The sequence below is a fragment of the Pistacia vera genome, unplaced genomic scaffold (assembly GCF_008641045.1).
Source record: "Pistacia vera cultivar Batoury unplaced genomic scaffold, PisVer_v2 Contig412, whole genome shotgun sequence".
Taxonomy (NCBI): Eukaryota; Viridiplantae; Streptophyta; class Magnoliopsida; order Sapindales; family Anacardiaceae; genus Pistacia; species Pistacia vera.
Window position 1 is genome coordinate 1052044 of NW_022196238.1, and position 27487 is coordinate 1079530.

Below are 27487 nucleotides of genomic sequence, written 5' to 3' on the forward strand. Positions count from 1 at the left end.
CAAAATAAATTTCCTGGTCTTCCCCCGTTATGACAGATTTTGTAGCTCAGGAATCCCAAGGCGATTGGGAAAAAAAGCTGAAAATTTGTATCTTAAGGCTATTAAAGAGGAATACTTGTTTCAAAAGCGGAAGGTTAAAAGATTGAACTTCCGGAAATTACTCCTCGGATGCTATGAAAATTAGCAAATATTACGAGGAGGAATTAAGTAAACAAAGGAGGTCGGGAAGGGCAAGACCCCCCCAGGACCAAACTAGCGGATTGGAAAATTTAATCTCACAGCTCAGAGAATCTGAGTTAAAAGATGATCCTCTAGATGGGATGAAAAAATCGTTACACTCTTTTGAAGGATTCCTTAGGGAAATCTCAAAGCCTGAATTTAAACCCGACTTATCCTACAACGATAAAGTCGGAATTCACACCCAGACCAATCCACGGTTAGTGGAGATACCGTCGAGTGGAAGTTTCTTAAATTTAGATTGCGTCAGTAATGTAACTGAAGCAATTGAGAATTGGGAAACTGTTAACTGGGTTCATGTGCAAAATAAGGCATTTGACCTAGGCCAAATTACAGTTTTTACGGTCTACACTGCAGGGATTGCAGGAAGCTTCTGGATGAGTTTAGAAGCTAGTACCGGTATTCTTGATACTGTAAGGGACTTAAAAAGTTGCGAAGGAATTTTTGCACTTTTAAGGACATGCTCTGTCGAGAATTTACTGGAATAACTATAACAGTAGAAATCTTGCCGAGGTAGTAGCTTTGGACGCTTTGACATAAACTTCGTCTTTGTGACATGTGCCAGTTTGAAAACTTGTCTGTGAATACAGGAAGTATTTTACCAGTTACCTGGTGGCCACAGGAAGTGATGAAGAATGCTTTCTTCGCAAAGCTGCCCAATGGGTGGGACAAAGTGCTAACGAGGCGTTCAAGCTTCTACTAGAGAAAAACCAATAGTTGACTCTCTAGGAGGTAGAATCGAAGCTGTACGACAACTGTGAGAACAAGGTGTTTGAATGCCAAGCTGATAGGGAAGCTAAAAAGCTTGACTCAATGACGCCTGTGTTACAATTTTGGAGGAGTCCCCGGACAATATGGGCTGTGATTCTAAGCCAGGAAAACACAAAATGGAATACATAAGAAAAGAGGAAATACGTGGAGGTTTAATAACCAAAACGGTTTCGTTCTATGAGGAAGAAACCTGTTTCAATAAGTCCAAACTTCCAGATCATGGAAGGTTTATTCGAAAAAAAGGGAAGACTTCGAGTTCTTCGAAGGAAAGAGGTGCAAGGAAATTTTGTGGCTACTTGCCCTTCGGGAAAAGATGCAAAAGATGTAATTGCTGCTGGAGATTTGTGGTAGCAAAGATCATTTTGCAAACAAATGTCCAAACAAAGTAAAAAGAAGGCGAGTGTTAAACTTCTGAACATGATTTAGGAACTCAAACTTCTTTGATGAGCCTGTTTGGGGATACGAGGTTATCGGATGACGAATCAGTTTACGAATGATTTAAGATACTCAGAACAAGTTCAGAGGACAACTCGGCAGTTCAATCTGATGAGGAAACTTATCATCGTCAAGAACATTCATGATAAGATCGCACCGTCTTAATGAAAGTTCTGAAGATCTTTACGTATGATGAGGAACTCATTCCTTTACATGAGAGGAAAAAACTCCTAACCGGTCATAAGTTCTTCTACGAGTTACGGGATAATTCAGGAAATCCCAACTTGGAAAATTCCAAGGCTTACACCTAGGGAAGTTTTCGAAAGAAAACATAGGTGGTCATTCAAAGCAACTGGCTTGGAAGATGTACATGAAAAGCCTATTAAGGTAGCATTGTCAGAATCGTTGAAGAGAAATAATCTTTCAAACGATGAATGGCTACTAAGGTTCGTGATTTGGCTCGTCGGGCGAGCGAGATATGACGATGTACACTTGGCGCGGTACAAATACGCGTTAATAGGTGTTATTCCGGAGAGGAATGAATGACCTATCAGGTCGCTTACTGGATAGGAGATGGACCACGTTTACTAAACCCTAATGGCGGTTTTCACGCTAATTTAGCTTTAGGGGATTGTTATGGGACAATTCGACAGGTATATGGTCAGTCTCAAGATCCAATCTTAACGGATCATGGTTCTTCGATCTACTTCTGGCCTAGCGATCTTCTTCGTTCTAGGAACGGAATTACTATTCAATATAGGTAATTTACCGATTGGTCAATTCGGTAAATCCCTGAATGACACTAATGTGCAAAGGACTGAAGTTCTGGCCCAACAGAAAACTCAATCATTCCTATCTGCGCCTGCAGTGATTATCTAACGCACTCCGCTTGGCCTAAAAGTGGATTCTTCATCATTACACAGCGCAACCCAGGCGTGGTGTGGAATTAACTCATGTCGGGAATTCAAATTGCTGAACTTGGTGATCAGGGAATTTGAGGTACTCTTCCTAACTCCCCGAATATATTTCGTATCGAGGTAAGAGGTTATCGACCACAACCAAGGATTAATATGTTGGAAAAAGATAAAACGATGATACTGCTAGCAAGCAGGAAGTGCTCTTCTTTCCAAGAAGGATAATCGGTTATAAATCTGTTCAAAATCCAGTATATGAAGATGATACTGCCAACAACGCGATGATAAAGAGTCGAACGGTTCATTGCATGCATAGTACAAGGAAAAATATTGAATAATTTTATTAGAAGGAACTTTATTCCCGGAATCGGAACGATACAATTGGATATTTTTTTTTTTTGGTAGATACAGGTGCAACTAAATGTATGGTGTCGGCCCCCCCCCGAAAGCAATGTTTCCAGAAGATTATGGAACAGCTCTGAAAAGGCCTATCATGAATACAGTTGCAGATGGAGGTCAAAAATATGATTACGGAATTTGTCCAGGAAGTAGTCATATTGTTTTAAACAAGAAAAAATTTACTCTAAGGGAAGTCTTTCTGATTGGAATTACTTACGAAGTTGACTTTATTCGTTGGAAACTCATGTCTGGAGGACAAGCAGAAGTTGAGGCCGTTCGTCCCAGATAATGATTATATATGATTGGAGGCCTTCAATCAATCCTTGCAAAGCCGGAAATTAATACAGTTCGGTTATGGGTTTCGACACGAACGAAAACGGGCAAGAATCGATCACAGAATTTTTCCTGTTAGTTCACCGGAGAACGGGGGTGCAAAATTCCAAGGCTGTGGATGAAGAGCTTGTAAGTATTACGAGAGGTTATACCTTGTCATCTTTCACCACGGATCGCACGAGGTATATCGCAGGAGGAAAACCCTCGGGTGCAGGCCTGAGGCACGGATGAATTAACACAGAAGAATTCCTTGTAAACAAGAGCTGTGTTAACTCTTTAAATTCTTGATTCATGAAATTCAAAGAATTAAAGAGGAACTTTCTCCATGTTTCGATGATCAACAATTGAAACTATGGGAAAGGAACGGTTCTTTGATGTCTAAAATACGGACACTGATGATCTAATTAAACAGAATCTCGTTAGGTTCTCTCCTGATGTAGAAGAGGAATTTAGAAAGCACATACCGGAGTTACTTGAAGGGGACTAATACGGAAAGTAAAAGTCCACAATCTTCGCCAGCTGTTATGGTTATGACTAGGCTGAAGGAAGATTAGAGGAAAAGCTTCGTATGGTAAGCGACTATAGGCAACTCAATGATAAACTCTATAAGCGATGGATATAAAATCCCTAACAGAGCAAGCTTTGTTAATAAAGCTAGATTTGGAAAATCTTCTCTCGTTTTGATTTAAAGTCAGGATATTTGGCAAATCAGATGCAGAAGATTGCATACCTTAACGGCATTTACCTGCCCTAAGGGTTATATGAATGGTTAGTCTTGCCATTTGGACTTAAGCAAGCGCCATCCATAATTCAAAGGAAATGGATAAGGTTCTTTGACTGATCGGGATTTTGTACTGTCTAGTAGATGATGTTTAGTTTTTAGTAAACTAAAGTAGCACATCAAAATAAATCTTAGGCAGGTAATCAAAAGGTTCCTGATCATGAATGCTCTATCTGAACGAAAGAAGAATGGTTCCCAAACTAAGATTAAATTCTTTAGGGGTGAGTTTGGAGACAGGAGGAATCCAACGCCAAGGACACATTTCAAAAGAAATTGTGGTTTTACATATATGCTGCAGCTAAGCATATGTTTACAACAGTTTCTTGGACTCGCTAATCAAATGAGGGAATAGTCCCTAAATTAGCCGAGGTTTTAAAAGGATGAAAAAGAAAAGGTAGCTCGAACGTCCCTGGACTTGGAACAAAGAAGATACTAACGTGTTATCCGGACAAAAGACTTGACTAAGCACTAAAAACCCTTATCATCCCTCAAGATGAAGACGCTTGATTATTGAAAAGTGATGCATCGGAATTATATTGGGAGGTGTGCTTAAAGGCCAAGGGAACTGATAATCTTATTGAACGGATGTTCGATAGGAAATCAGGAAAAATTCCTTCAGCTGAATCAAGATATCCGCTCCTGAAAGGGAGGAAGATTTTAGCTGCGAAAGAATGTTATCCGGATTTCGATATATCGTAATCAGTCAGGAATTTACTTTAGAGGAAGATTCGTTAATAGATATTTAGACTGACAATTTATGAAAGGTTTTAAAAGGATGAATAAAACTAGATTAATTAGGTGGGCAGAATTGGTTTGCGGGATATCGCATTAAGATTGAAGACCTAACTGGTAAATCTAATTTTATCGCGGACTTTTTGTCTCGTTATGCAGGAAAATCGCATATTTAAATGGACAGAAAAGGAAACTGGAAGTCTCTTCTCATTGCTTCGAAAGAAAACTGAGAGGTCATCTAGGAGAATTGCCTTCCAGGAAAGACTTGAAGAAGGATACTCCTATGGAGGAAACGAATATGTGATTAAACAGGTAACAACTGCTCAAAGGAAATCTGTACACACAGGTTTACTATTTTTACGTGCAAAAATGCTAAAAATAAGCAGAGTTCAAATGTTTGATAGCAGGGAATAATACGTTCCAGGTCAGCTATACACGGGCTACGGATACTTCGATCGTAGAAATCTAAGTATCAGAAGGCCCACGCAGCCAGCATGTGGATTTCACCAAGGCTTACGCGAACTTGCTACTGGTGAATCTAGTAAAGAAACTATCAGGAAAAACAGAGGAAGAGGACTGTTTAAACCACAAACAGGGTTGTTTGTACTGCCTAAATTCACATCAGGATGACTTCCATGGATCATTTACTTCCACTGAAGGTAATTAGCTACTCAAGACTATGTGAACGTCTTGGAGAGAATTAGAAAGCCCATGTGCGCGTTGCTCCTAGCGATAGGAAAAGGACTTAGTCGAGCTTGTCTACTCTACTTCAGGATTTATGCAAGTGAGAACTCGTGGCTTGAAAGAAGAAAGCTGTATACTCGAAGCAACTGAGAGAATACATTTGGAAAAACCAATTCTCGTGAATATTAATCACAAAGTATGGACGACATGGATCATATATCCATGTTTGAGAAGCACGTATTCTGAAAGTAAATGTCACTGGGATGGAGTTAATGGCTCGTTTTGAGAAAGCAGATTTGAAGGAATTATCAAGGACATCCTCTGTTTCTAAATGTGTGCCTATAGGAATGCTTCGTTCCATGGGACTCTTTAAACGAGGTTTCTGTAGCGAAGTCTTTTAGAAAGATGGATCGATACTTCTAACAAGTTGACGTAACCGAAAGCATATGGTGGACCCTGTGAATTTCCAATGCGGTAATACATAACCGCGCTGGTAGTACTTGAGCAGGAGGAATTAAACGCCTTGGTACTCGCATAATAACTTCCCATTGTAGGGATGAAGCTATCCAACCTGTCAGGATATGGGGATTACATGTAGGTGATCAAGTTACGTAAGGATTTGCAGACGAACCCACATTAAAATAAGGAGTGCTGGACTACATGAATTAAGACAAGAAGTTGGACATAGTGAAAATAGGATATGGATTTGGACAAACGCATATTTACGTTAAAAGATGCAGGGTAAAATCCAAACTGAACGAACTCCTTCAGAAATGACGCATTAGTTCACTAGACTCATTACAGGAATTTGTCGTTTTCTTCTATCAAATATGCCAAAGTTTAGATACTCTTTTTAGACAAAACCAAGGCTGGATTAAAGTTTTGGCGGAGCTTTGAGCTCGCCTACTTAAGCAAGCCTGAGGAAGGTACGAAAGATACTCTATCAGGCCATTATAGCAAGAGAAGCTCAGAGTGGACTCAGAAGAAACTCTTTCGGTTTTTACTGGACTGTTGGAGCAGCCACGTCATCTTACAGAGGCCGGAAAAGGGAGATTGTCAACCCTAAATGAATCACACACGCCAACGCGTAGTGTATCAAAAAGCGGAATATTTGTAAAGATTAATTTTTGGCACTTGGAGACAGAAGACCCAAGTCTTTGGTCGGTTTTGTTGTTTGTTTGTTTTGTTCAAAACAGTAAAAATAGACTTTTTGACTTTTGTAAAAGATGTGCGCGGAGTTCAAACGTTGAAATCCATGCCTATAAACTCCTGACTATAGTAACGAGCGGTGATCGTATTTTCAGGGAGAGAACAATAAAATCAAATTTCTTAGAAAGAATACTCTTTCACTCTTACATCTTGAGTTTGACAAATGCCAGAGGTCTTAAAGAGGTTCTAAAAGAGGTAAATTTATTTCTTCTATTTAATAACTTGTTTATGTTCTTGCATGTTATAAAATTACTTGATCAGTGATGTAAACATAGCAATGACTAATCTGTAAAACGAAATGGTACAGATTGAACTGAAAGAAGGACTATCCTTGTCGCAGAAAGGCCCCCAAACTACCTATGCAACCCACCACCCAAGCATGGCGTTATCTTGGGCGCTTTAGCGTTATGATCCGACCGAATGCTTAAGTTGTTACCTATCGTGTCGGGAAACCTTTCAGCGATTGAATACCAGGCCGCGGGGGATGTCAAATTGGCTCTATACAATTTTTTTACAGGAATCATCATGCTATGTACACACAGGACAAGAGATTTGAATACATTCAAGAACATAAACGTGTATCTAAATAGAAGAGAAATAAATTACCCTTTGAACCTCTTTAAGAACCTTGCAGTTTGATCAAGATGCAAGAGTAAGAGGTGAAGAGTCTGATCTTTCTATGAAAGTTTGATTTTATTTCTCCTCACTGAAAATAAGATACAACTCTCTTATCTAGTACGAGAGTTAAGGCTGGATTTCAAAACGCGTTGAATACCGCCGACAGTCTTTTACAACAAGTCAAAGAAGTCTTACAGTTACTTTTGACAAAAATAACAACAAAAACAAAACGACAAAGACATGGGTTCTTCTGTCTCCCAAGTGCGCAAAAATTAATTATTACAAATTCGCCTTTTTGATAAGTAAGCGTTTGCGGTTGATCATTTTATGGGTTGATTAAATCTCCCTTTTTCAGTGGATGTAAGACTGAGCTGGGCCTGCGCCCAAACAGCTCCAGTAAAAATCCGAAAGAGTTTTTTCTGAAGTCCATCTGGCTTCTTCTTGGGCTTAGAAGGAACTTGCCCATGAGAATATCTTGTACCTTCATCAAGGGCTGTTAGAAAGTAGGCGAGCTCAAAGCCGTTTCGCCAAAATCTGTAATGCCGAAGGCCTGTTTTGTCTAAAAAGAGTATTCCTGAACTTTGGCATATTGAGTAGGAAACGAAGGACAATATTCCTTGTCAAGTGAACTAATGCGTTCTTCTGCCAAAGGAGTTCGTTAGTTTTGGTTTACCTGCCATCATTTTAAGTAATATGCAGTTTGTGTCCACATATCCATTCTACTTTTCCAGAATTCTTTTTACATCATGTAGTACTCTCAGCTCCCATTTTAAGTGTTGTCTGCAAATCCCATCGTACCATGGATCACCTACAATGACATTCCCATATCTGTACAGGTTGATAGTGCTTCATCTTCTGAACATGTGGAAGTAATTATGCAGGAAAGTGTGTAATTCTCTGTCAAGTACACAGAGATGTTTGTTTAACCGCAATTCTGGAATCAGGGTCCACCATAGCTCCGTACGTCAATTGTTAGATATCGATCCATCCTTCTGTAAAATCGATCCTTACGAGAAACCTTTTTAAAGATGGTTCCCATGAACGAACAATTCCATTAGCACCATTTAAGAATTACAGATAGTCTTGAAGTAATTCCTCAAATCTGCTTTCTCAAAAACGAGCATTAAACTCGTCCAAAGTGATTAACTTGGAGATAGTGACATTCAAACATGGAAATGTATGATCCATTTGTGGTCATCTTTTGGATATAGATTTCCGAAGAATGGTTTTCCAAAGTTTTCCTCTTGTCGTAGTACAGATTATCTTCTTCAAGCCACGCAAGTCTACATTGCTAAATCCTGAAAGTAGAGAATCAAGCTCGACATGTCCTTTTCCTATTGGCTAGGGCAACGAGACATTGCTTTCTAATTCTCTCCAGAGACTTTCACTAGCTGAGTAAGCTTAATCCTATCAGGGGAATGTAAAAATTGATTCCATGAAGTCTCAGCTGCCTGTCATTTAGCGAGTACAACAACCTGTTGTGGTTATTTTACAGTCTGCTTTCCTACGTTTTCCTGATTGTTTCTTGTACTAGAGTCAAACAGTAGCAGAGTTTCCCGTAGAATTGTGAAATCACCATGTGGCTGCTGTGGTCCTTCTGATAACTTGGATTTTCTACGATCAGAAGTAACGTTCAGTGAATGATAGCGTGACCTGGAACGTATTATTCCCTGCATTATCAACAAGTTGAAACCTGCTTATTTTAGCAGTAACCTGTTGGCTGTACAGATTTCCTTTGAGCAGTTGTTACCTGTTTAATCACAGTATTCGTTTCCTCCATAGGAGTATCCTGCTTCAAAGTCTTCCTGGAAGGGCAATTCTCCCTGAGATGACCTCTCAGTTTGCATTCGAGCAAGAAGGAAGAGACTTCCAGTTCTTTTGTCCATTTAAATCTGCTGATTTCTCTGACTAACGAAGACAAAAGTCAGCGATAAAACTTAGATTTACCAGGTAGGTATTCAATCTTAATGCGATATTCCGCAAACCAGATTTGCCAACATTAATCTAGTTTTATCATCCTTTAAAGACAATTTCTAAATGAGTTAAATATTTAGAATCTGTCCTTAAAGTAAATTCCTGACTGATTACGGAATAATTGAAATCTATCAGTACTTCTTCGCAGCTAAAAATCCCTTTCATGAGCGTGGATATATGATCAGCTGGAAGGAATTTCCTGATGCATATCGAACAATCGTTCAATATTATCAGTTCCTGGCTTTAAGCACACCTCCCCAATATAATTCAGATGCATCACTTTCAATAATCAAGCGATCTTCATCTTAGGGGAGTGATAAAGGGTTTTAAGTGCTTAGCTAAATCTTTTGTCGGTAACACAGTATTATCTTCTTTGTTCCAAGTCCATGGGACATTTAGAGCTAACTTTCTGTTAATCGTTTTAAAACCTCGGCAATTTAGGGACATATTCTCCTCATTTGATTAGCGAGTCAAGAAACTGTGGACACATAGTTATCTTCAAGCATATTAGGAAAATCCAACAATTTCTTTGAAAATGTGATCTTGGAGTTGGTATTCCCTTTCTCCAAACTCAACCCCTAAGAATTTAATCTTAGTTTGGAACCATTCTATCTTTCGTTCAGATAGAATCATTCCATGATCAAGGAACCTTTTGATACCTGCCTAAGATGATTTTGATGTCTTCTTTAGTTTTACTAAAAACTTAAACACATCATCTACATAGACAGTACAAAAGTCAGATAAGGCAAAGAAAACCGATCCATTTTCCTTTGAAATATGGATGGCGCTTGCTTAAGTCCAAATGGCAAGACTAACCATTCATATAACCCTTTAGGGCATGTAAATGCGTTAAAGGTATGCAATCTTCTGCCATTTGATTTGCCAAAATCCTGACTTTAAATCAAAAACGAGAGAAGATTTTTCCAATAATCTGCTTATTTAACAAAGCTGATCTGTTAGGGATTTTATATCCATCGCCTATGTTTATCATTGAGTTGCCTATAGTCGATTACCTACGAGCTTTTCTCTAACAATGCTGCTCAGTCTATTCATAACCATAAAAGCGTGGCGAAGAGTGTGGACTTTTACTTTCCCGTATTAATCCCTTAGAAAGTAACTCCGGTATTTGCTTTCTAAATCCTCTTACATCAGGAGAGTACCTACGAGATTTGATTTAATTATATCATCAGGGGTGTCGGTTTTAGAACAGCAAAGATACCGTTCCTTCCCATAGTTTCAATGGTTGATCATCGAAACATGGAGAAAGAAAGTTCCTCTTTAAATCTTTGATTTCATTATCAAGAATTAAAGAGTTAACACAGCTCTGTTTACAAGAGTAATTTCTTCTGTTAATTATCCGTGCTCTCAAGGCATGCACCAGAGGGGTTTTATCCTCCTGCGATATACCTCGTGCGGATCCGGTGTGAAAGATGACAAGGGTATAACCTCTGTAAGTAAAATTACAAGTTCTTCATCCACATCCTTGGAATTTGCAACCACCATTTTCTCCGTTGAAATAACAGGAAAAATTATGTGATCTGATTCTTGCCTGTTTTCGTTGCGGTCGAAAACCCATAACGAACTTATTAATTTCCGGCTTGCTATAGGATTGGGATTGAATGTCCTCCAAGCATAATATAATCATTATCTTGGCACGAACGGCCTCATTTGCTTGTCCTCTCAGAAATGATAGTTCCAAAATAAAGTCAACTTCTAAGTAATCCATAAGTAAGACTTCCCTTAGAGTAAATTTTTTTCTGTTAAACAATATGAATACGTCCTGGACAAATTCCGTAATCATATTTTGACCTCCATATGCCAAAAGTATCATGATAGGCTTTTCAAGTGTTCCATAATTCTTCTGGAAAACATTGCTTTCGCGCTATACATTAGTTGCACCTGTATCTACCAGAAATCAATGTATATGGTTTATATTCCGGGAAATAAAGTTCCGCTCTAATACAAGTATCAATAGTTCCTTGTACTAATGCATGACAATGAACCTTTCGATTCATTATCATTCGCGGTGTTGGAGTATCATCTTCATAACTGGGATTTGAACAGATTTAAACCGATTATCTTCTTGAAGAAGATTCACTTCCTGACGTGTGCTACAGTATCATCGGTTTTATCTTTTCCAGCATATTAATCCTTGGTTTTGGTCGAATAACCTCTTTACCTCCGATCCGAAATAGAATTTCGGGGAGTAGGAAGAGTAACCTCAACCTGATCACCAAGTTCCTCAATTTGAATTCCCGACCGATGAGTAATTCCACCACGCTGGGTTGCGCTGTGTAAGTGAGAATCCATCGTTTAGGCCAAGTGAGTTGCTTAGCATTAATCACTGGCAGGCCGAATAGGAATGATTGAGTTTTCTGTTGGGCCATGAACTTCAGTATTTGCACGAGGTCATTTTCAAGATTTACCGAATTGACCAATCGGTAAATTAACCTATATGAAATAGATTCCGTCACTAGAACGAAGAAGAGAAGTCGTCTAGGCCAGAAGTATGAATTCGAAGAACCATGATCCGTTTAAGATTTGGATCTTTGGACTGACCAATATCCTGGTTGAATTGTCCCATAACAATCCCCTAAAGCTAAATTAGCGGGAAAACCGCCAATTAGGCTTTAGTAAACGTGGTCCATTCCTATCAGTAAAGCGACCTGAATAGGTACATTCATTCCTCTCGGAATAAACCTATTAGCGTATTTGTACCGCGCCAAGTGTAACAAGTCATATCTGTCTCGGCCCGACGAGCCAAATCACGAACCTTAGAAGCATTCATCGTTTGAAAGAATTATTTCTCCTTCAGACGTTCTGACAATGCTACCTTAATAGGCTTTCATGTACATCTTCAAAGCCAGTGGTTTGAATGACCACCTATGTTTTCTTTCCGAAAACTTCCTAGGTGTAAGCCTTGGAATTTTCAAGTTCGGGATTTCCTGAATTATCCTCGTAACTCGTAGAAGAACTTATGACCGAGTTAGGAGTTGTTTCCTCATCCGGTAAGGAATGAGTTCACTCATCTCGTAAGATCTCAGAACTTTCATTAAGACTGTGCGATCTTATCATGAATGTTCTTGACCGATGATAAGTTTCCTCATCAGATGAATCTGACGAGTTGTCCTCTGAACTTTGTTATGAGTATTTGAAATCAATTCGTAAACTGATTCGTCATCCGAGTAAACCTCGTATCCCCAAACAGGCTCATACAAAGAAGTTTGAGTTCCAAATCAATGTTCAGAAGTTTAACACTCGCCTTCTTTTTAGCTTTGTTTGGACATTTGTTGCAAAATGATCTTTGCTACCACAAATCCAGCAGCAATTACAATCTTTTGCATCTTTTCCGAAGGGCAAGTAGCACAAAATTCCTTGCACCTCGTTCCTTCGAAGAACTCGAAGTCTTCCTGTTTTCGAAAGAAACCTTCCATGATCTGGAAGTTTGGACTTATTGAAAACAGGTTTCTTCCTATAGAACGAAACCGTTTTGGTTTATTAAACCTCCAGTATTCCGTTCTATTGAGTATTCCAATTTTGGTGTTTTCCTGGCTTAGAATCACAGCCATATTGTCGGGGACTCCTCCAAAATTGTAACAACAGGCGTCATTGAAGTCAAGCTTTTTAGCTCCCTATCAAGCTTGGCATTCAAACACCTTGTTCTCACGAGTTGTCGTACAGCTTCGATTTACCTCCTAGAGAGTCAAATATTTGGTTTTCTTAGTAGAAGCTTGAACGCCTGTTAGCAGCTTTGTCCACCCATTGGGCAGCTTTGCGAAGAGAAAGCATTCTTCATCACTTCCTGTGTGCCACAGGTAACTGGTAAAAATACTTCTGATTCACAGACGAAGTTTCAAACTGGCACATGTCACAAAGACGAAGTTTAGTCAAAGCTTCCAAAGCTACACCTCTGCAAGATTTCTACTGGTTATAGTTATTCAGTAAATTCTCGACAGAGCATGTCCTTAAAAAGTGCAAAAATTCCTTCGCAACTTTTTAAGGTCCTTACAGTATCAAGAATACCGGTACTAGATTCAAACTCATCCAGAAGCTTCCTGCAGATCCCTGCAGTGTAGACCGTAAAAAATGTAAGTTTGGCCTAGGTCAAATGCCTTATTTTGCACATGAACCCAGTTAACAGTTTCCCAATTCTCAATTGTCAGTTACATACTGACGCAATTCTAAATTAAGAAACTTCCACTCGACGGTATCTCCACTAAACCGTGGATTAGGTCTGGGTGTGAATTCCGACTTTATCGTTGTAGGATAAGTCGTGGGTGTAAAACAGGCTTTGAGATTTCCCTAAGGAATCCTTCAAAAGAGTGTAACGGATTTTCATCCCATCTAGAGGATCATCTTTAACTCAGATTCTCTGAGCTGTGAGATTAATTTTCCAAATCCGCTATTTTAGGTCCTGGGGGGGTCTTGATCCCTCCCGACCTTTTGTGTTTACTTAATTCCTCCTCGTAATATTTGCTAATTTTCATAGCATCCGAAGGAGTAATTTCCGGAAGTTCAATCTTTTTACCTTCCGCTTTTGAAACAAAGTATCCTCTTTAATAGCTTAAGATACAAGTTTTCAGCTTTTCCCAATCGCCTTGGGATTCCGAGCTACAAAATCTGCATAACCTGGGGGAAGACCAGGAAATTATTTTGTAACTGGCAGCAAACTGCTTTAGCGTATCCTTGTCTGCCATGCTTTGTCCTCAGTATTGGAGATAGGTTTTAAATCTTTTAATTGATCCAAAATCCGATCCAGATTCCTGAGTCGTTTTACCCGAAGACTTTCTAACTCTTCTTCTAGCTGGGTTAGATCTCTAGAACCTCAGGTGTTTGGATCTTGAGATTCTCCAAACCAATATCCAATTACAGCTTCAACTTTTTCAGCCATATTCCGAAACTGCAGTTCGTAAGTTTCTATGACTGTAAGTGACTAGTTACAAACTGCAAAAGCCGAGTTGCTCCCTGCTGCAAGCAGTATGAATCGATCCTCAGTCTTTAATACTAGCCATTCAGATAGCTTTCCGGATATCGGATTTCCGTTACAGAGATCTAAGAGCATTCTAATCTTTCTTCAGATTATCTTCTATAGGACACCACTTGGTCTATATCACTAAGGACCAGTGACTAGAGGTAGTTACCTATCTTAATGATAGTAACCTCTGAAGCCAGAGTTACCGTGATTCTTTTCCTATTCAAAAGAATAGTAAGAACACGTTCCAGAGTAATAATCCTCTTTAAATCAGAATTAGCCTTTTCAATCCTTTTGGATTGGGTTAATTCTGTTGTAAGGCAAATATACGATAAACCGTATAGTTTACCTTCCTATCGAGATTTCGAACTGAAGATTAATCTGTTCTACTTTATCAACGATAGTATTCAACAAACGATTTCCGGTTTGTTTCAAGTCCATGATCTAAATGAAAACAAGTTTGATTAAAGCACCTTGATCATTAAATCATTATTCTAATATTTCTTTTGAAAATTCAGTATAGAGTGTTCTAAACATCCGCAACGATGTCCCAAACAACTCTATTATCCTTTCTATCCAAAAGAGAATATTATTAATCAGGTATAGAGAGTTTAACAGAGTTATTCAAAGATAAAGAATAAAGTTAAAATAAATCCTTACTTTCACCTCCTGGGCTCTGATACCAGTTGAACTGAAAAGGATATCATTTTAAAATAGTTTTTGAGAAAATATACCGAAAGGTTTTCATTTATCACATTACAAATATTTTCATATACGATGAACGGTGTCTTTTAATATACAAGACATGAATGAAAAAGCCAATGTTTCCGATGTAAAGCAGCCTTTGGCCGTAAAATTAGAAAATATTACTGCAGTCCTTGTCAGATCACCATGGCCGGAAAACTATGAGTGGGCTTTCGAAATTTTTTCAATAGAATACCCTAAAAATTCTAGTTTACAATAAACCAACATATTCTAAAAGTCACAATACAACCCTTTAATTTTCTTTTCACTTATTTTTACCTTTTACTTTCTGCTATTTTCTTTTATCTTTCCATTTATTTATCTCTCGCTCTAACTTTATTCAATGTAGAATCTACCGTTTTCAAAATATATCACATAAAATCAATTTGATTTGTGGGTTTTATAATTTTCTTTCCAAAAGATCAAATAGCTTGGATTTTTAAGGTTATAAATAAATTTCAATAATATTGATTTATTTATATTTGAGATATGAAGTTATTAGATTGAGGTAATTGTGTAAATTTCAATAATATTTTGAGTAATGTTTTAAGGTTCTTATATAATAGGTTTAGATAAATTTTCTTTTTGTTTTGTTTATGAGATTTAAAAGTAATGTTTGATTTCTTATATTGAGATATGAAATTATCGTATTCCATTTCATTGATGAGATTATATGAGATGTGTTTAAACTTTGATAATTAAATGTTTGTTAGTTTAGATAAATTGTTTTAAATTCAATAAAACTATACTTATAATTTTTTCTAACAATTTTTTTATATAAACTGATATGGTAGTTCGTGATTGGTCAGCTCGCGTTTAGGCAAAAGAGACATACTGCAAGTTGATCAATCACAGACTGTCACATCATGGTTGCATGAAAAGATTGTACAAAAGTTGTAAATGTTTTTTTTTTTTTTTACCAATTGATTTGGATTAATTCTCTCTCTCTCTCTCTCTCTAACAAAATGTATATCTTTTTTTTATATTTATATCGAAAAGTTGTAAATTGTCACAATTTAGTTACTATTTTTTTTCTTTTTTAATATTTTTTTCATAAGAATATGCAATTGGGGATAAAATTCATTATGTCCTCTTGTGGGTATATTAACTTCTTTTTTTTTTGTTAATTAATTTTTTCTGGTACCGAGTTGAAAAATTTCTAGTTATGCCACTACAAACACTATTTATGGATGAATAAAGATAGATGACAAACACTTATCATAATTTTCACTCACAAACGCGATGTGGTAGCTCGCATTTGGTCAGATGAGATCCATAGCGAGCTGACACGTCACGTTTGTAAGAGAAAGTTGTGAGAAAAGTTTGTTAGTGTAATAATTTCTTATGGATTTAGGCATTGTAAAGTTTCACATATAAAACGCCCCATTATATTTTAAAATTAAAATAATATAAGATAGTTAAAATAAGTGTCTATGATGTCACCACTGGCTGTCGACTACCTTGTTTTATGTTTACTTTAACATTTATGTTTATTTTAATTTATTTTAATATATAAATTATTTTTAAAACAATTTTTAAAATTAATAATAGCAACAATATTTGATCCAATACAGGTGAAGGGATGAGATTTGTGTAATGTGATTAGAAGGGTTGAGGTTTGAATGAAAAATTCTAAGTAATAATAAAATTAAAAATGCAAATGTATATGTTATATGTAAATTTCTATAATCAACTTCATGCGACATAAAATAAATGGATACGTATAAAACTATATAAAAGGTTAATACCAATATATAGTTATAAATATACTTAAATCATGAAAAAATAAAAAAAGAACAACATATCCCTTTTACTTTATATATGAGTTTATATTCATAATTATATATTCAACATCTTTATCAAGAAATGGGAGTAGATGGTGACTTGTAGTCAAAACGAACCATGCAGTGGAATCTGATTATGGTCTCCTTGAAATAATTAATTAATATGCAATTCTTATCATCACATAAATTCTTATCAATCCATCAACATATCTCACTCATTTTTTACGACCACCATTTCACTTATCAATGAGAAACAGTGCATCTATTATGTTGCAGTGTGTTTGTCACCATTTCATGTCTAGCTTGGCTGTGCCCGCCAAAAACCTAAACAACCGATCAATATGTCTTCTTCAATTCAAAGCACATATCACTTCCGATCCCGTCGTGTCTTGACGTATAATTGGGCATTTCTAATCCAGTCGCGATGGTTGGAATTTTGTGATGCTCGCCATGGAAGAGTCACAACCTTGAATCTTTCATCAATGGATCTTGGAGGCACCATTCCTCCAAACCTAGGCAATCTCTCATTCCTCGTGAATCTTGACCTGGTGACAATAATTTCCATGGTCATTTGCCAAACGACTGGGACAATTATGCTGATTGGAGGCTTTTCTATCAGCGACAATAAAATAGGTGGAGTCATTCCAACATGGATTGGTAGCTTATCTAAAATTCACTTTGTTAAATGTGAAGCCCCATTATGACACCGTTTAACTTAAGACAAGAATTTCCAAAACGACACCATTGTGGCTTGAACGACGCTCAATCCTGATCGTGGTTTGAATCCAAATCTAACGGCTGAGGACTAAGGCGAGTCAAACCTATAAAGCTGATGACTCTTCAGTTTTCATTAACGCGTTTATACTCTCTGTTTAATGTCTCTCTGAGTTACAAATTAGGTTCAAGATTAGGGTTGTTCATGTGGGTGTAAATCTGCGGGAAATCTGTCCATTGAGTTGTGTTTCTTAGTAGGAAGGGAACACTAGTGTAGGTTCTTATCTCAGATTGTAGGTTTACGTTGTTGGTTCAAATCCTGTTTGATCCTGGTTGAATCTTGTAAGAGAGAGAGATTGAGGGTTGTAATCATTCTTGATAAAATAGAAAGGTGCAGGAGCATCATATTCTGGAGCTCAGACGTAGCTTGTTCATATTGAACAAGTGAACCACGGTAAATACTGTGTGTTGAATCTATTTGGTTTGCGTTGATTGTGGGTTTGTTGGTTGATGTTGCTTGATTGGTTTATGATTCTCAAACGTGGTATCAAAGCTTGTATAGGTGTAAGGTGTATCTAGGTTTAGGAATCTTGATGAATTCGAAAATTAGGGTTTGGCAAGAATGGGGGTTTTTGATTTAAAGGTTCCTAGACATTAGGACTTCAAAATTGCTAAATAGTGGGCTAATTCTTGAGATTGGGTCACAAACACAAGGGATTGATGGTTTTTTGGCAACAATCAAAATTAGGGTTTCGTTAGAATTTGGGGGTTTTCTTTCATCAATTAGGGTTTCGAACATACTGCATCTGTTTAAGAGTATTTCGGCTGGAACACCAATGACACCTTAAAAAACACTAGCAGTACTTGGCAACTCTGGTCTAACAACACCACGTACTTCTAAATTGTTTTACTTTTTTTTTTTTTTTTTTTTTGCCCTGTCATTACAGTATAATGAGCACACTCGTATAGAGATCTCCCAATACGATGGGAGATTGACTTCAATACATGGAAAAAGAAAATGAAGGCTTTGTATTCACACACAAAGTCGAGATCGCACTTGAAAAGGATGAGTCCAAATGGCTAGAAGAAAGAAAAGAAAAAAAGGCAAAAATGGACAAAGAAACATATAATTTGATCATTATGAACCTGTCAGACACCGTGCTGCAAAAGGTGGATGGTGTGGAATCTCCAATTCCACTTAGGGTAAACTCGAGTATCTATATGTCTTTAATCTACCCCTAATTTAGCTTTCTTGAAAGGTGCTTTATTTTTTAAAGATAGATATAGATAAATCACCAGGTGACAATCTTGATGAATTCTTAAAAATGACCCCAACCCTAAAAGGTACTAACCAGGAACTAGGAGACTCAAGCCTTGCTATGATTCTGTTGAATTCACTATGAAGAATATTTAGTAGTTAAGATGCACTCCAGTATAATGGGACAGTACTGTGTGGACCTGATAGTTTGGACTAAAATCTAGGGAATTAGATATTAAGATCCAGAAGCATAATGGTAGCAATTGTTTGTAAAAGGGAAAGTTGAGGTTGGGCAATCTAGTAAGAAAATGGAAAGACTCACCGAGAAATGTAGGCTTTAAAAATAAAGAACAGTAAAGGAAATGGTAGAAATAAAGGGGAACTAGGAAATGTTTCTTCTGTAACAAGGTAGGACACCTAAAGAAACATTACTATGATGGATTAAAAAGAACAAATAGAACAGTACAGAGACAAACCTAGCCAGCTCTAGTAAACCTAGAAATATCAGAGACCCTTACCATTTCTAATACATCTAGAGGCAGTGATGGGTACTAGACATCTAGTTGTAGTTTCCATATGAGCCCTAACAAGGACTGGTTCCAAAGACTTAAAATTGGGGAGCAGGAAACTGTTTTATGGGGAATAACCACTCCTATGAGGTTCAAGGGATAGGTGATATAACATTAAGCTAAATAATGGTAAGTTAGTATTACTTACTAGGGTCAGGTTATACCTGAATTAAAACGAAACCTAATTTCCTAGGAACCTTGGATGAACAGGTTGTTCTTATAAGGCACAAAATGGTTGTATGGAAGTCTACAAAAGGAAATGTGTTAATGAAGGGGGTTAAGAAAATGGTCTCTATATAGTGGTGGACAGTTCTATCCTGATGTTTCTAATTCTGTTTTATTGTCTACTAACATATCTGCTGCAGCAAAAGGCACTTGAGATTAGGCCATATAGGCCAGAATGGTATGAATGCATTGAAACAGCAAGGTTATTTGGCAGTAGTGATGTTGTACAACTTAGATTTTGTTGAAACCTGCATCCTTGGAAAACAGCATAGGATGAGTTTTCAAAAGGGGACTCATCTTGCTGCAAACTATCTAGACTATGTCCATGCTGACTTTGGGGGCAGAAAGGTGAAGTCACATGGAGGGAACATTACTTCCTCTCCATTGGGATGATTACAGTAGAAAGGTAGTGGGTTATACCTCCTTAGGACTAAGGATGAAGCCCTAACCAAGTTCAAAGGTTGGAAACACTTGTAGAAACACAATTGGAGAAAGGTCAAAAACCCCTTAGGACTGATAATGGCCTGGAGTTCTGTAACCTAGAATTTGACACCTACTGCCAAAACCAAGGGCTACAAAGGCATAGAACTATCCGGGCAACCCTCAACAGAATGGGGTTGCAGAGACAATGGATAGGACTCTCTAGAAAGAGTCAATGTCTTCTGTTTATTGCTGGGCTACCCAAGACCTTTTGGGGAGAAACCCTAACTACAGCTACTTATTGATCAATAGAAGTCCATCCATTACTAGGTTTTAAATGCCTTGGAGAGAGATGGCTAAAAGAAAACCTAACCTAAATCACCTAAGGGTTTTTGGGTGTGCAGCATATGCACATACCAGAGAAGGTAAACTTGAACCCAAGTCTCTAAAGTGTGGCTTCCTAGGGTACCAGGATGGTAAAAAGGTTATAGGTTGTGGGAGAAAAATGCACTAGGAGTTAGGATCATTATAAGTCGAGATGTAGTCTTTAATGAGCTAACCTCCCTTGTACAGGGTTACTGATAAGCAGGAAACTCAAAAAAAGATTCTGAACTACTTGATCAAACAGAGAGACACAGTTGAGGTGGAGCCACAAAACCTGCCAGAGCACTTAGAACAACCGAACAAACAGAAACAGAAAATGACAAACTACAAAACATTGGGGATCAATATGAGAAAAACTGTGCAACCTTGAATAAAATGAGAAGAACAGGATGAGAACCTAGCAGATACCAACTGGCTAGAGACAGGGTCATAAGGGAAATAAGGTCTCCAAACATATACAGCTATGCAGATTTGATCTACACAACCTTGGTGGCTGGGATAGAAACACTGAGATATGAACCAGAGACATATCAGGAAGCTGTGAGTTCAAAAGACAGTAAAAGTGGCTGGAAGCAATGAAGGAGGAGATGAAATCCTTAAGACAAAACGCACTTGGACTCTGGTCCCAAACCTACAGACCAGAAGCTAATTGACTGCAAATGGATTTATAAAATGAAGGAAGGTCCAACAAGGTCAGACCCTCCAAGATACAAAGCAAGAATGTGGCAAAGGGCTACACACAAAGGACAGGTATAGACTTTACAGAAGTTTTCTCTCCTGTGGTTAAGTTAAAACATTAGACTTATGCTAGCTGCAGTAACTCAATATGATCTAGAACTGGAACAGTTAGATGTTAACAAGCCTTTTTAACATGGTGAAATGGAAGAGAAAATTTATATGAGTCAGCCATTAGGGTTTAGAGATAGAAACCTACCTGAGCATGCCTGCTGCCTGTTGCACAAGTCCTGTATGGAATCGACAATCCCCAGGCAGTGGTACAAAAGATTTGACTCCTTTATAGTGGGAATTGAGTTCATTAGGATTATGATAGCTGTCTGTATTATGCTTGTTTTAATAACATACCCATGTATTACTGCTATATGTAGACGATTGCTAATAATCAGTAAGTCAAACCTCAAATAGATGAATTAAAAGAAAAATTAAATGCTGAATTTGAGATGATAGATCTAAGATGCAAAAAGGATATTAGGATGATGATTGATAGAAATAGAAAAGAAAATAGACTGAAACTACACCAATCCATATCTGCAGAAACTATATCCAGGTTTGGTTTGACTGGGCTTAAAACTGTAAATGTACCATTAGCAAGTCATTTCATCTAAGCAAAGTTCAATCCCCCAAACTGATGTAGATAGGAAAATGGATAACATCCCTACTTTAGTGCCATGATCAGTGATGTATTCAATGATAAGCACTAGGCCTAATCTTTCATTTGCAATATCTCTATTAAGTAGGTTTATGTCAAATCCAGGAATAGAGCATTGGGTTGCCTTAAAATGGACACTTAGATACATTAACACTACAATGCATGTTGGATTAGAGTATTGCAAAAGAACTCCTGCACTTGATCTTGTTGGGTATGTGGATTCTGACTTTACAGGAGATCGTGATTCAAGGAAGTCCACACAGCTTATTATTTCACTTTAGGTGGAAACTGCATTAGCTAGAAATCCCAGCTTCAACCATTAGTGGCACTATCCACAACAGAAGCTAGTATGTGGCAGTAACTGATGCTTTCAAAGAGGCAATTTGGCTACAAGGGATTTTGAAAGAGATAAACTTGATGAATGGCCCTGTGACTGTATATTCTGACAGTCAAAGTGTCATTCATCTAAGTAAAAACCCAGTATACCATGAGAGGACGAAGCATGTGGATGTAAAGTATCATTTTGTCCGAGATCAGATTTCAAAGGGAACTGTCAACCTGCTGAAAATTTCAACTGAAGAAAATCCATCTGATATGGGAACCAAAGTTGTAACTGCTATAAAGTTCAAGCACTGCTTGAACATTCTTCACATCAACTGAATTCAGCAGAGCAAAGAAGGAGTATGAGTACTGCTTGCTGCACCTACTGGTTACTGACAAAGGAAAGAATAAGGCTTCAAGGTGGAGATTGTTAAATGTGAAGCCTCATTACGACACCGTTTAACTTAAGACAAGAATTTCCAAAACAACACCGTTGTGACTTAAACCGACGCTCAATCCTGATCGTTGGTTTGAATCCAGATCTAACGGCTGAGGACTAAGGCTAAGTCAAACCTATAAAAGCTGATGACTCTTCAGTTTTTCATTAACGCGTTTTTCCTCTCTGTTGAATGTCTCTCTGAGTTACAAATTAGGGTTCAAGATTAGGGTTTGTTCATGTGGGTGTAAATCTGCGGGAAATCTGTCCATTGAGTTGTGTTTCTTAGTGGGAAGGGAACCTGATGTAGTGTTCTTATCTTAGATTGTAGGTTTACTGTTGTTGGTTCAAATCCTGTTTGATCTTGGTTGAAATCTTGTAAGAGAGAGAGGTTGAGGGTTGTAATCGTTCTTGATCGAAATAGAAAGTGCAGCGAGCATCCATATTCTGGAGCTCAACGTGGACGTAGCTTGTTCAATATTGAATAAGTGAACCACGGTAAATACTGTGTGTTGAATCTGTTTGGTTTGCGTTGACTGTGTGTTTTTTGGTTGATGTTTGCTTGATTGGTTTACGATTCTTTACAACTCACTTCTTGTATCTTTATAATAACAATTTTACCGGTACCATCCCAAATTCACTATTCAATTTAACAACGCTTGAGGTCTTGAGACTACAAGGCAATAATATCGTCAGAGATTGGGAAGCTCACCAATTTGAAAATTTTCCACGTGGCAAGAAACCACCTTTCGGGCACCATACCTTGGAGTAGCATGGGCAACATTTCCTCATTACAAAGTCTTAGTTTAACCAACAATAGCTTGCCTGGCAGTCTGCCCGATGATGTTTGCAATCATCTTCCAAACCTTGAATCGCTTACTTTATCCCTCAATGGACTTTCCGGCCAGCTTCCGGCGAGTTTAGGTGATTGCAGCAAGCTTCAAATATTGTCATTGTAATATAATAAATTCACAGGACACATACTACAAACTGTTGGAAATTTGAGTGAGCTTATCCTTTTGTATCTTAATGACAACAGCCTAGCAGGTACACGATTCCACTTTGGTATTTTTAAAGCATATAGCTGATGTGTCCATTAACATATATATTAATATCATAATATTTTCTTCAATTAGTATAATCTTATAAAAGCAATATTTAATTTTCATATTTAATGTCTTGTAACTGTAAAAGTTGGCCAAAAGCTCGAAGTTTTAAGCACCAACGTTTTTCCTCTGGCAGGTGAAATTCCACGGGAGATTGACAATTTGCAATTTGCAAGGTCTACAGTTTCTAGCTCTCGGTTCCAATAGTTTAACTGGTAATATTCTTCTCTCAAAATTTAATATTTCAATCATTACTTTATTTATAGTTAATATTATATATGATAATACATCATCTGAAATGTCAAATTTTAACAAACATATATTTAAAAATAACCTTAAGTTAGAATATTGTGGTTCAAAAAAAAAAATTGTATATATAAAGAAAAATTAGCTTTATATTTAATACGGAGAAAATAAATATGTTCAATAAGTTACAACTCAAATAATCGGTAACCAAACTTTTAACAAAAATGAGTAAAATGTTGAGTTAGAATTGACTAAACCATTTAGCAGCTGGTGAGAGTTTAAATTTTTTAAAATATATTTAATGTAAATGTTTGTGTGAGGTTGATTATTTTTTACGTTGGATCTTGAATTTACAGCTGGTCTCCTCCCGTCAAGCATCTTCAATATTTCTTCTTTGGAGTTAATTCATCTTGGCAACAGTGGCCTATTCGGTAGTCTCCCAACGGATATCTGCAATCATCTTCCAGCACTTCGGCACCTTAGACTTTCTCGTAATATGATCAGCGGCACTATTCCAAAGAATATCAACAACTGTACTTCTCTAGAATTTTTATGTCTGGATGAAAATCGCCTGACAGGTACTATCTTGGCTTCAGTTTATGTATTTTAGGTATTAATAGTACTGTTTCTTAACTAAACATTTATTTTTATTTTATAACTGAATCTCACAAACTCCTTTAAGGTATCTCAAAGGCTAAAGGCTTTATGCATCAATGTTTGCATTTTGGCAGGTGAAATTCCAGACGAGATTGGGAATTTGCAGAGTCTACGAGACTTGGCCCTAGGTTCCAATGGCTTAACTGGTATAATTCCAGCATCAATCTTCAATATTTCAACCATAGAAAAAATTTATCTATCCCTGAATAACCTTTCGGGCTGTTTACCATCAAGCTTTGGCCAATGGCTTCCGAACCTCGTGCGTCTTACCATAGGGCACAATAAACTTACTGGAACAATCCCCAACTCCATCTCCAATGCTTCCAAACTCACTTTCGTAAGTCTAGACGGAAACTCATTTTCTGGCCTTTTTCCAAATACATTTGGCAACTTGAGACTCCTTAAATTGCTTAGCCTTGCGGGAAATAACTTGACCACTGAATCACCCACTACAGAATGGAGTTTTCTCTCTTCTTTGACAAATTGCAGAGAACTTGAAATTCTTTACTTAGATTCTAATCCATGGTATGGCGTCCTTCCCCTTTCAATTGGGAATATATCTGCAAATCTTCAATATTTTGGAGCAAGGAATTGCAAAATCAAGGGCAGCATTCCTGTAGAAATTGGTAACTTGCATAGCTTGTTGGTTTTAGACCTTTCGATGAATGACTTTAATGGATATATGCCAACAACTGTGGGAAGATTACCCAACCTCCAACGTCTAAATCTCAGAAATAACAATTTGCTGGGATCCATTCCATATGAGCTTTGTATCTTAGAGAATTTCTATGAATTATACTTAAGTGCCAATGATCTCTCCAGACGCATACAACCGTGCTTGGTGAGATTGATTTCTCTAAGATATCTTTACTTGGACTCCAATAGATTGACTTCTGATATACCATCGGCCTTATGGAGTCTTAAAGACATCTTGGAAGTAAATCTGTCATCAAATTCTTTAAGTGGTTCCTTCTCTTCAGACTTACAAAATTTACATGTCAGAGTTCTTGATTTATCAAAGAATCAATTATCAGGGAATATTCTTGTCACTCTCGGGCACATTGCAACTCTAGAAACTCTATCTTTGGCTGACAATAAATTTGACGGGCCTATCCCTACCACATTTGGCATTTTGATAAGCTTGGTATCACTGGATCTCTCAAACAACAGTCTCTCAGGTGAAATTCCTAAGTCATTAGAGTCGCTCTCATTTCTCAAAAAGTTTAACGTCTCTTAATAGGTTAGAAGGAGAAATTCCAACCAAAGGACCTTTCAGAAACATTTCAGCTCTATCATTTTTGTTAAATCAAGCATTATGTGGATCACCAAAGCTAGGCGTACCTCTGTGCGCGGGTGGCACCATCAAACGATCTAAGACAACCACTACACTTGTATTGAAATATATTTTTCCTTCGATCTTGTCAATTTTATTGATAGTGATTGTCATCATTGTCTTCATAAGGTGTCGGTGTAGAAGAAAAAATTCTCCAATTGATGAAGTTGATTTGTTACCTTTAGCAAAATGAAGAAGAACATCATATCTAGAAATTCGACGAGCAACTGATGATTTTAGTGAGTGCAACTTGCTTGGTACAGGTAGTTTTGGTACAATATTTAAAGGGATACTTTTAGATGGGACTAATGTTGCGATAAAGGTCCTTAATTTGCAAGTAGAGCGAGTACTTAGAAGCTTTGACTCTGAATGTGAAGTGTTGCACAACATTCGTTATCGAAATCTCATAAAAATCCTGAGCAGTTGTAGTAATATTGATTTTAAGGCCTTGATACTTGAATTTATGTCAAATGGTAGCCTTAAAAAGTGGTTGTATTCTCACAACTATTTTCTAGATTTGCTGCAAAGGTTGAATATAACACCTATCATCCACTGTGATTTGAAGCCCAACAATATCCTACTAGATGAAGATATGGTTGCACATGTGAGTGATTTGGTATTGCAAAACTCTTGAATGATGGAGATTCTAAGACACGAACCACAACACTAGCCACTATTGGGTATATGGCACCAGGTGATGTTTCAACTCTAAACCTCAAATTTATATTTTAACTGTTCACATTTAATATCCAACCACACACATACAACATATGGTCTATCACCAATTATAATCTTATATACCGATCATTTATTTTTATGATGAAATTAAATTTAAATTTTGTAGAGTATGGATCAATGGGGATTGCTTCCACAAGAGGTGATGTCTACAGCTTCGGTGTTTTATTGATGGAAACTTTCACAAGAAAGAAGCCTACAGATGAGATGCTTGTTGGAGAAATGAGTTTAAAGAATTTGGTAGAGTCGTCATTGCCTCATGCAGTGACTGAAGTTGTGGATGCTAATTTGTTGAGAGACCAGAATCCTTTTGATGCCAAAGTGAATTGCATGTTAAGCATCATGGACTTGGCTTTGAATTGTTCAATGGAGTCACTTGAACAGAGGATCAGTATGAAAGATGCATTAGCAAAACTCAAGAAGATCAAATTGCAGTTTCATAAAGATGTTGGGGCACCTAATTAAATAATGTTATATTGTTGTGTATGTTATTTATGAATTTAATTTCTTGTTTAAGATCATTCTAATTAGTAGTTATCTAGTCAAACATTGAATAATGGATTTTGAGCTAGCTTCAATTTCTAATATATGTAATGAAGAAGTGGCCATATATGTGATCTGCAAAATATTCAGTTTTATCTTACCTGCAGATATGATATTAAATCACTACATGCTTGAATAAAAATGCAGGAAAGGTTTGAATCAATTTCTATAACCTCGAAAAATTTGTAGTTTTATCAATAACTTTTATTTTACGAGACGTTCACAGACTGGAAATAAAGCAATAAATAGATAAAATACTTAAAATAATCTACTGTTTTATGAGAATACTTTAATTGATTTTTCTAGAATTTAGATGTGTGAATCTAATGTTTGGATGGAGAGAAAAACAAAGAAGAGAGAACTTCAAAGAATTCTAGAAAGATAATCGTATTTATTATTGGGCTTCGTTAAACGGACAGACTTATTCCTTCATATTTCTTGCTCTCTACATCTTGGGCCTTCACCCGGGCTTTTTGAGTACAGTTATCTACTTTCTAAGTGCACTCACCTCAGCCGAGAATCGTTTTTTGCACGAGCGGGCTTTAACTGAGTAACAATCTATAATT

The 27487-nt window shown here is 37.2% G+C and overlaps 1 protein-coding gene across 1 annotated transcript; it reads left to right on the forward strand.

Annotated features, from left to right (window-relative positions):
• The first annotated feature begins 3110 nt into the window (after window positions 1–3110).
• Window positions 3111–26843, forward strand: LOC116142593 (probable LRR receptor-like serine/threonine-protein kinase At3g47570). Its single transcript, XM_031428023.1, has 6 exons — window positions 3111–3218; window positions 4762–4914; window positions 23544–23622; window positions 24010–24231; window positions 24385–25488; window positions 26488–26843. Exons 1-6 carry the CDS (start codon window positions 3111–3113, stop codon window positions 26841–26843), a joined length of 2022 nt encoding a protein of 673 aa, XP_031283883.1.
• Window positions 26844–27487: the final 644 nt, after the last annotated feature.

Bases quoted from the DNA above. Each gene is read 5' to 3' on its own strand.
- LOC116142593 (XM_031428023.1), top strand. From the start codon at position 3,111: ATGGGTTTCGACACGAACGAAAACGGGCAAGAATCGATCACAGAATTT. The intron at 3,219-4,761 runs GTAAGTATTACG...CTCGTTATGCAG, and splicing joins AGGCTGTGGATGAAGAGCTT to GAAAATCGCATATTTAAATG. The intron at 24,232-24,384 runs GTACTATCTTGG...GCATTTTGGCAG, and splicing joins GGATGAAAATCGCCTGACAG to GTGAAATTCCAGACGAGATT.